Consider the following 8,010-nt stretch of genomic DNA (forward strand, 5'->3'; position numbering starts at 1 on the left):
ATAATTTTCGGACTTTTTTTTACAAGACTGTGTTTTGGAAACAAAAGTTTTTAGTCATTATTTTAAAGTTAGTACGGGCCTACTAGAAACTTGGCCTTCTTTTGAATTAGGTCATAATTCTGAAGGGTAAATTACTCTTAGCATTGTTTTGGTTATTTTTCTTCACTTTACAACCAGGTTTTTTTAATATTACACAACGTTAGCAAAGTAGATTTTGAAAATCAATGAAAAGACAATAAATTAAAGCATGAAAGATAATCATTATCACACAACTCATTCTCTCTTTTCACGTTAACCTTCTCTCCTCTCTCACCTGTCTCTAAAAAAAATCACAACCTCTCTCTCAAAAAATTACTCTCATAATCACAATCAACCAACTCATCTTCTTCAAACCCATGACCTGTGACAACAACCATTCTCTCTTATAACAGCAGACCTATTATTCAACTCAAGTACAATTGGGATCAATGTACCCATATCTAGTATATGTAGATAATGAGTAGAGCATGACCTTAAGAAGCATCGTTTCATTATCATTTATGTATCTGTCATTCCTCATCATATGAATAACCACCAACAAAATATTCCATCATAGAAGTTAGACAAAGTGTGGAGGAAATTGAGCATGCATAAGAAAAGATATAAGTGATAAGAGGAATATTAAATCATCTTTCAAAATCGCTTTGGTTCTTTGTTTTCTAATTAGGATAGTTAAAAATCAATATCTTTTTTCCTAATATGTGTAGCCAAAATGCCAATATTTCTTGATTTGAGAGATTTGGGTTTGGTGGCTATGTTGGAGAGAGAGAGAGAGGAAAAAAAGATTAAAAAAATAATAATCAGGGCTAGGATTTTTGGACTTTTTTTTTCTTGTTTATACATGATTGTGTTTTGAAAAAAAAAAAAAGGTTATTTAGTCATTATTTCAAAGTTAGTACTGGCCTACCAGAAACTTGGTCTTCTTTTGGATTAGATCATAATTCTGAAGGGTAAATTACTTTAAGCATTGTTTTGGTTATTTTTCTTCACTTTACAACCAGGTTTTTGAATATTACACAACGTTAGTCAATGACAATAAATTAAAGCATGAAAGATAATCATTATCACACAACTCATTCTCTCTTTTCACGTTAACCTTCTCTCCTCTCTCTAAAAAAAATCACAACCTCTCTTCTAAAAAATTACTCTCATACTCACAGTCAACCAACTTCATCTTCTTCAAACCCACAACCTGTGACAACAACCGTTTTTTCTCATAACAGCAGACTTATAGTTCAACCCAAGTACAATTAGGATCAATATACCCAGATCTAGCATATGTAGGTGATGAGTAAAGCATGACCTTAAAAAGCATCGTTTCATTATTATTTATGTCATTCCTCATCATATATGAATAACCACTAGTAAAATATTCAATCATAAGAATTCTTTAGACAAAGTATAAAGGAAATTAAATATACATAAGAAAAGATATCAGTGATATGAAAAAATATTAAATTATCTTTTAAAATCTCTTTGGTTCTTTGTTTTTCAATTAGGATAGTTAAAAATCAATCTCTTTTTTTCCTGTGTAGCTAAAATGCCAAGATTTCTTGATTTGACAGGGTTTGGGTTTGGTGGCTAAGGGGGGATAATGGGGGCTAAGATTTTCTAATATGTTTTTGTTTTATTAAGGATTGTATTTTGAAAAGAAAAGACTATTTAAAGTTAGTATAGGCCTACCAAACAGCGATCTCTTTTTTCCTAATCTATGCCACCAAAACACCAAGATTTCTTTATCTGAGAGGATTTGGATCTAGTGACTGCAGGGGAGAGAGAGTGGGGAAGAAGATGGAAATAACAGTTTTCTAAATTTCAAGTTGTAGAGTTTAATATTTAAAAATTTGATTGCGAAGTAAAATAATAATAAAAAAAAACCCACACTATAAGACGATTGAAGTAATTTACCCGATTTTAGAAGGTAGCAGATGACAAGTCATACAGAACAAGAGCAACATCAACATCAATTACCCTAACCAGGAGCATCAATATATAAACCGCATTGAAATCCCTTTTGCATATAACCTTTATATGTGTGCAAATGCAAGACGCTCTTATTTTAACAGCCATGGATAACAGATCCAACAGGCAACAAGAGAAAAGGAGGATCCCAGGCATAGGAGAAATGGACAGAAGCTGATGCCTCCAAGGAATTGCCATTGATAAGTAGACAAGTATCACCATTCTTCACAAAGATTGATGGATCAACACTTTCCACTGTTTGAAACCCCATGCAAGACAGCTTTATCTGGCTTTGAGCACATCTGCAGTTGTTTGTCACTGTCACATTCCATTCTGGCTTACCACTTACTTCTCTCCCACTTCGAACTGTGCCAATGTTGATGTTGTTCAAAGAGCAATCACATAATCCTGCATTTTCATTACACCAACTTCGGAAATCAATTTCACATAATCCAGCCTTCCAAAATTCATATAAATTATATACATCAAGAATCAATTTAATCAGTGATCTTGACATGCTTAGGACCCGATCACAGACACATATTCACCTTCATCCTTTGTCGAGGAGGGACCTTGTTCATGATTAACCTTCATGGTTTCAAAAGTTCTGTATCTACCTTAGAAAAGGTACCGAGACCAAAAGAAAAACCCTTTATTTGTGCTCGACCAGAACAAATCGTTTTTCCTTATATCAAGTGATTAACACATCTCCCTTTGCAAAGAGAAGCTTACAACATCATGAAATCAGCTCGTGGATTTACCAAATTAAGAACAGCGGCATATGTTTATAACATAGCCCAATTGTGTGATTTTCTTTTAATATTATTGATAACAAAAAAAAAAGAAAAAAGAGAGAGAGAAATACCATATGCATAGGCATGTGTTTGAGCAAGAGAGGACAAATTAGGACAGCATGGCCTTCTTACCTCTGGTAGCAAGACATAAAACAAGTATTGCAACTAAAGCTTTCATGAGACCTGCCATTGCTTGTCTTCTTGTTTTCTGGTTTGTGTTTTGCTGGGGAAGGCAATCTCTTCTCCTTGACGGCTTTAGTAGCAAGACGGTGCATGCTCAGCTACTTTTATAATCTAAAAGTACATCGGATAATTATGGTACCCAAAAAGCTGATGTTGACTTTATTTCTGTAGATTTTCTCAATATATATGCTTCCGTAATTGGTCCAGCCTTCCACAAAATGATAAACACTAACAAAAGCTCGTTTTCCTTTTTCTTTTTGGACGGTTATTTAACTAATTTTTTTCATAAAAAATATATTTCACATTCTTTACTAGGGTTAACATGATAATCAGAACAAACCCTTTTATTACCTAAGCTAAACCTCCAAAAACACGAATTAGTGAAGCTTATTGCACAGATTAACCATACCCTGGACTCTGGATTAATGCTTGCCCCAACAGTTCAGTTGTCAATTTTTTTTTTAATCAAGGGCAGTACTAAATTTAGTACGAGGAATACAAGTGTTGCTGAATGCCGTGGCCATTTCATCAATCCTTTTTACAGTACACGTATGTTCAGTCAGGCATATGTCCTAGTCAATTAACACGTTCTGAACACGCTTTATGGCTATAGACCTGTCCGAGTCAAGAACCATCAAAAGGCAAATGCTGGTCGGCATCTGGAGGTGCCTAGGCCTGCTTGCACAAATTTCAAAAACAAATCGCAGAAAGCATGCAGAAAGAGGTCGTCCTATAAGATATGTGAAGGGTTCATTGAGATCATAGCACCAACCTGATTTATGCTTTAATCCTTTTCAAAAAAATAGCTGAGCAAAAGGGTTTGTTCGTTTTTAGGAATGGGAAAGAAATGGATAAATAATCAAAACTTCATTTAATAAGACTTAACTCAAAGGTTGATTACAGTAAGCTTCAAAATGAAGCAGCTCCTTTTTGCCCTTTATTTGTTATTGTTTCCAACGCCAATTTCATATAATTAAGCAGCAACTTTCTTGGATGTTACAGAATTGACAATGGTAGCAAACTCAGGGCCCTGCATTCCAGGAAATCACAGTGTCATTGTTAATACCTGCCCAGTTCGTTGGGATGGAGAGTATTCTAGGTACTTTTATGACAACAAGACAGATTTTTCATTTGTGATATTGAAATTTAGAAGCAAAAAGTTAATTGCTGTAATATTTATTACCTTCAAGGATGCACCACCAACAAGGAAACCGTCAATATCTTCTTGCTTTGCAAGTTCAGCACAGTTTCCTCCATTCACGGATCCTGAAATGGAAATTCAGTTATAATTACATATCGAGCAACAGCAGTAAACAAGATCTACAGAAGCAGAATATTGTGAGAAGTTCAGAAGAACCGGAGAATTCAAAGGAACAATTTAGAAATGGGAAACCCTAGCAAACCAAACCGTTAACATAACTTTATGATAATGGTCCCTGACTGCATATTGGCTGAGATTAACCTCTAATTAGCACAAGCATAGCTGGCAGGTTACCATACTGCCCTGTTTTGCCCTAGTCTATAAAGAAAACATGAGGAAAACCTTATGCCTATTCATTTGCAAGTTCATGCATATTTTGCATGATCTAAGCAAGAGAATTCACTGAGGCAAAATCATGTTCTCAACATAACACGGCAAGTGAAGTACCTCCATATATAATGCGTGTTTTTGATGCGACTTCTGCCGAGACATTGTTTTTAAGCCAATCACGAACAGCTACATGTACTTCCTGAGCCTGCGCAGGTGTGGCCACTACACCAGTACCAATAGCCCAAACAGGCTCATATGCAATGACTATATTATCCCAGCTGGGCACAGCATCTGTGGGGGTAATGGCACTACTGGTGTTAGGTTCTTACATTTTAACCTATCATCTCATATTCCAAGAGAAAGAAACATCAGCAATAACCTGCATACGCCTTCAGTTGCTGATAACAAACATCAAAAGTTTTCCCTGCTTCTCTTTCTTCTAACAGTTCACCAATACAAGCAATTACTCCAACACCCTGGCTCAAGGCATAAGCTGCCTTCTTTCCTATAAACTGTAATTAACAAAATTTCAGTCAAGTTCTACAGATGTCATATAACAGAAAAAGGAATTATGATCTAATCCTTGCAGCCACTAAACTTTCACCTGATCGTCTTCGCCAATTACATGTCTACGCTCAGAATGCCCAAGGATAACCCACTTGCAGCCAATGTCTTTCAGTTGTTCCACACTGCAAATAAATTAAAGAAACATTTTGAAGACACTGAGAGAAGGCAATAGCATGGAAGCCTCGTAAAACAAAATAATCCTTGCTTGTAATTCCTTCTCCGTGCAGCATTAGCACTATGGTAAGAAAACCTCTGAGGTGAATTAAATTTAACTTGCACTTAATGCATGTAGCCTAAAACAACAAATGTCTCAATAATGGACCTGAAAAGAATTTCTCTTGGAAGAGATGTCCACCAATGTCCATGCAATTAAATATGTAAATGCATAAAGCTTTGAAAACGTTTTCATAGGATAGAGTTGGTTTTTATTATGTTTTATTGGTCTTTTACAGGAAGGGAGTTGCCATTCCATCCAAACAAAGCTATAACTGAAAAGGAAGCAGCTAGCTGACCTGATTTCTCCTGTGAAAGCCCCACCCTTACTGACCCAAGAGTTCTGAGCTGATATCTCAATCCTGTCTGTTAAGGAAGACTTGACCTGATCGATGTAAATAAAGGGAGGTGCTACAACAACGTCTGCGAAACTCACAGTAAACAATTTAAAAAATAAGAACCTCTTAACAACAAGATTTAAATTTCGCCTTGAAAAAAATAATAATAAAAGAACATTATATAGGAAAAAAAATTCCATGATATACAGATCACCTCCCTACCATGAACAAAGGGGCACATTCACCACCACTAAAACCATGTCTAAATCATTTTGAAAACAAGGGTGCCACTTGGGATGTGAGTCCATCGACAATACAAGTTTAGTCTAAACAACCATAACCAGTGAATGCCTATCAATTAAACTTGATAGCAATGAACAGATAAAACAGCAAAGCACAAGAAAAGATTTACTCACCGACATCAGACTCCAACTTTGCGCTGTTCAGGTCTGAAATGAGCGTGGTAATGGATTCTTTTGTTCCATTCTAAATACAGAAACAAAGATGAGAAACTGGATCAGAATAAAAATCAAAACCTAAAAAGGGAAATCCAGTACCTATCTATCTCATCTAAAATTAGGCATAAAAGATTGTAGAACCATTGTCAAACTACAGACAAAGGCATGAGAGCCTGAACACTGCCCCCCACCCTCCCCCCCACCCTTTTTTTTTCCTTTCCTTTTTTTTATAAGCAAGGCTAGGTACTTACATATTTCCAATCTAAACAGTGACTATAAGAAGAATTAATGCTAAAAGTTGAGAAAAATAAATAAAAACAAGAAATCGGTAAGAAATTAAACAAGGTACTCACACATTTCCAATTTCCTCCAACAAAGAACTGCAAGCATGAGAAAAAAGAAAAATTAATTAATGGATAAAAAAATAGCAACATAGAGAACCAACAATCAAATTTCCTTAAAAAAAGGATTCCAACTCGCTTCAAGTAATAATCTTGAATATTGTTATTATTATTATTATTATTATTATTATTAATAGTTAAAGAAACGAGATCTGGAGGAGACAGGGACTTTGAATAAGGAAGCAGAATGTGTAAAGGAAAAGGTTAAAAAGGCACCTGTCCAGTGCCAGCCATGGCAAAGACTCCTCTAAGAGGTTTCCGGGGAGAAGAGAAGCGAAGAAAAGACTGGGAATGAGAGTTGTTGGTATTGTTGTTTGGACATAAACGGCGAAGACCGGAGAACTCAGGCGCGCAATACGAAGTTGCAGATTTTGGACCGGAGAGTGAAGTTGAGAGCATAGCCATGGCCGCTAAAGTCAAGTTTTTTTTTTTTTTTGCCTTTTTTTAGAAGAAAAAAAAAGGCGTTATGTTACTGTTTGCTGGAAGTGATAGAGGAGACGGGACGAGACGGGAGGAGAGGCAGGGTGGGTTTTGAAGCTGTGGTTGTTGTGTTGTGCTTTATGCTGTGTTTATGGGTTTATCGTATGGTGGGAGGTGGATAGTTGTTCGGTCCACGCGAGTTTTCAGAGCGTCGTTTGCACGAGGGATTCATAGTATTGCAGTCTATAGTTAAATAATTTAGCAAAATTAAATTTATAGTATTGCAGTCTATAGTTAAATAAAGTTAATCTCATCACCAAATAATATTTAGAAAGTTAATTCGAAGAAGATATTTAATGGGAGGAGGGGTGAGAGTTTTTTTGGTTGTTGATGAGATGTTCTACGCGCTTCAAGAGCGAAGTAATAAAAACATCGAAGCTATTTACAGGTGTACGTGTCGCTTTTCTTCGACGAGAAAACGACGGTTGTTAGAAGTAAAAAACTTTCGGTTGCGGACGGCAAGCATAGGAAACGACGAGTCCACAGTCTGTCAATAGTCAATACCATAGTTGTTAGAAAGGATATAATGCGGAAAAAAACAAACTGTGTTATCAAGTTTATGGGATTAAAAATTTGTTTATTTTTGTATTTTAAAAAAGTTAAAAAAATTTATTTTTAATTATTTTTAATTTTCTTTGATATAAAAAATATTTTAAAAATATTATTTAAAATATTTTAAAAAAATTAAAAATATTTTTAAAATTAACTATTATCGTACTACAAAATATACCTTTAAAGTTTACTTTAAAAAAAAAAAGATTTTGACTTGTTGAATTTGAATCGGATTAATCGTCAACGAGTTTGACTAAATTATCTAGTTTTAACTTTAAAAGTAGCTCAAATTAACCAAGTTAAATAACCACGTTCAATGCCATCAACAGCCATAGCGACGTCGTTTCTTTCCTTCACGGGTAGATATTCGTCTCTCTTCACTGCTGAGCGTATTTGCTTACTTGTATGTGAAGGATAGTTTGGTAAAGGCCTTTCGGGACCGTAGACGTGGACATTCAATTCCAGTAGTTTTTGGAAGTTTTTAAAAAATAT

The 8,010-nt window shown here is 35.3% G+C and overlaps 2 protein-coding genes across 3 annotated transcripts; both read right to left on the reverse strand.

The window, feature by feature from the left end:
* Positions 1-1,933: 1,933 nt before the first annotated feature.
* On the reverse strand, positions 1,934-3,431 carry LOC7453630 (uncharacterized). Of its 2 annotated transcripts, none has more exons than XM_006384480.3 (2): positions 2,928-3,431; positions 1,934-2,409 (listed from the first exon to the last, which is right to left on the reverse strand). In XM_006384480.3, exons 1-2 carry the CDS (start codon positions 2,983-2,985, stop codon positions 2,099-2,101), a joined length of 369 nt encoding a protein of 122 aa, XP_006384542.2. In that variant the 5' UTR covers positions 2,986-3,431; the 3' UTR covers positions 1,934-2,098. The 2 variants fall into 2 exon arrangements, with proteins under 2 accessions (XP_006384542.2, XP_024454963.1); XM_024599195.2 differs by lacking the exon at positions 2,928-3,431 and adding an exon at positions 2,550-2,855.
* Positions 3,432-3,826: 395 nt separating this feature from the next.
* Positions 3,827-7,149, reverse strand: LOC7453631 (triosephosphate isomerase, chloroplastic). Its single transcript, XM_002306133.4, has 9 exons — positions 6,703-7,149; positions 6,439-6,465; positions 6,044-6,113; positions 5,589-5,712; positions 5,114-5,198; positions 4,889-5,021; positions 4,627-4,800; positions 4,162-4,244; positions 3,827-4,008 (listed from the first exon to the last, which is right to left on the reverse strand). Exons 1-9 carry the CDS (start codon positions 6,889-6,891, stop codon positions 3,952-3,954), a joined length of 942 nt encoding a protein of 313 aa, XP_002306169.2. The 5' UTR covers positions 6,892-7,149; the 3' UTR covers positions 3,827-3,951.
* Between the last annotated feature and the right edge of the window lie 861 nt (positions 7,150-8,010).

The sequence above is a fragment of the Populus trichocarpa genome, chromosome 4, assembly GCF_000002775.5.
Source record: "Populus trichocarpa isolate Nisqually-1 chromosome 4, P.trichocarpa_v4.1, whole genome shotgun sequence".
NCBI classification, from domain to species: domain Eukaryota; kingdom Viridiplantae; phylum Streptophyta; class Magnoliopsida; order Malpighiales; family Salicaceae; genus Populus; species Populus trichocarpa.

Coding starts and splice junctions, on each gene's coding strand:
- LOC7453631 (XM_002306133.4), bottom strand. CDS start 6,891: ATGGCTATGCTCTCAACTTCACTCTCCGGTCCAAAATCTGCAACTTCG. Junction 5,199..5,588: donor GCTTTCACAGGAGAAATCAG/GTCAGCTAGCTG, acceptor ATTTATTTGCAG/TGTGGAACAACTGAAAGACA. Junction 5,022..5,113: donor TAATTGGCGAAGACGATCAG/GTGAAAGTTTAG, acceptor TGTTAATTACAG/TTTATAGGAAAGAAGGCAGC.
- LOC7453630 (XM_006384480.3), bottom strand. CDS start 2,985: ATGGCAGGTCTCATGAAAGCTTTAGTTGCAATACTTGTTTTATGTCTT. Junction 2,410..2,927: donor TTTATGTCTTGCTACCAGAG/GTAAGAAGGCCA, acceptor ATGAAAATGCAG/GATTATGTGATTGCTCTTTG.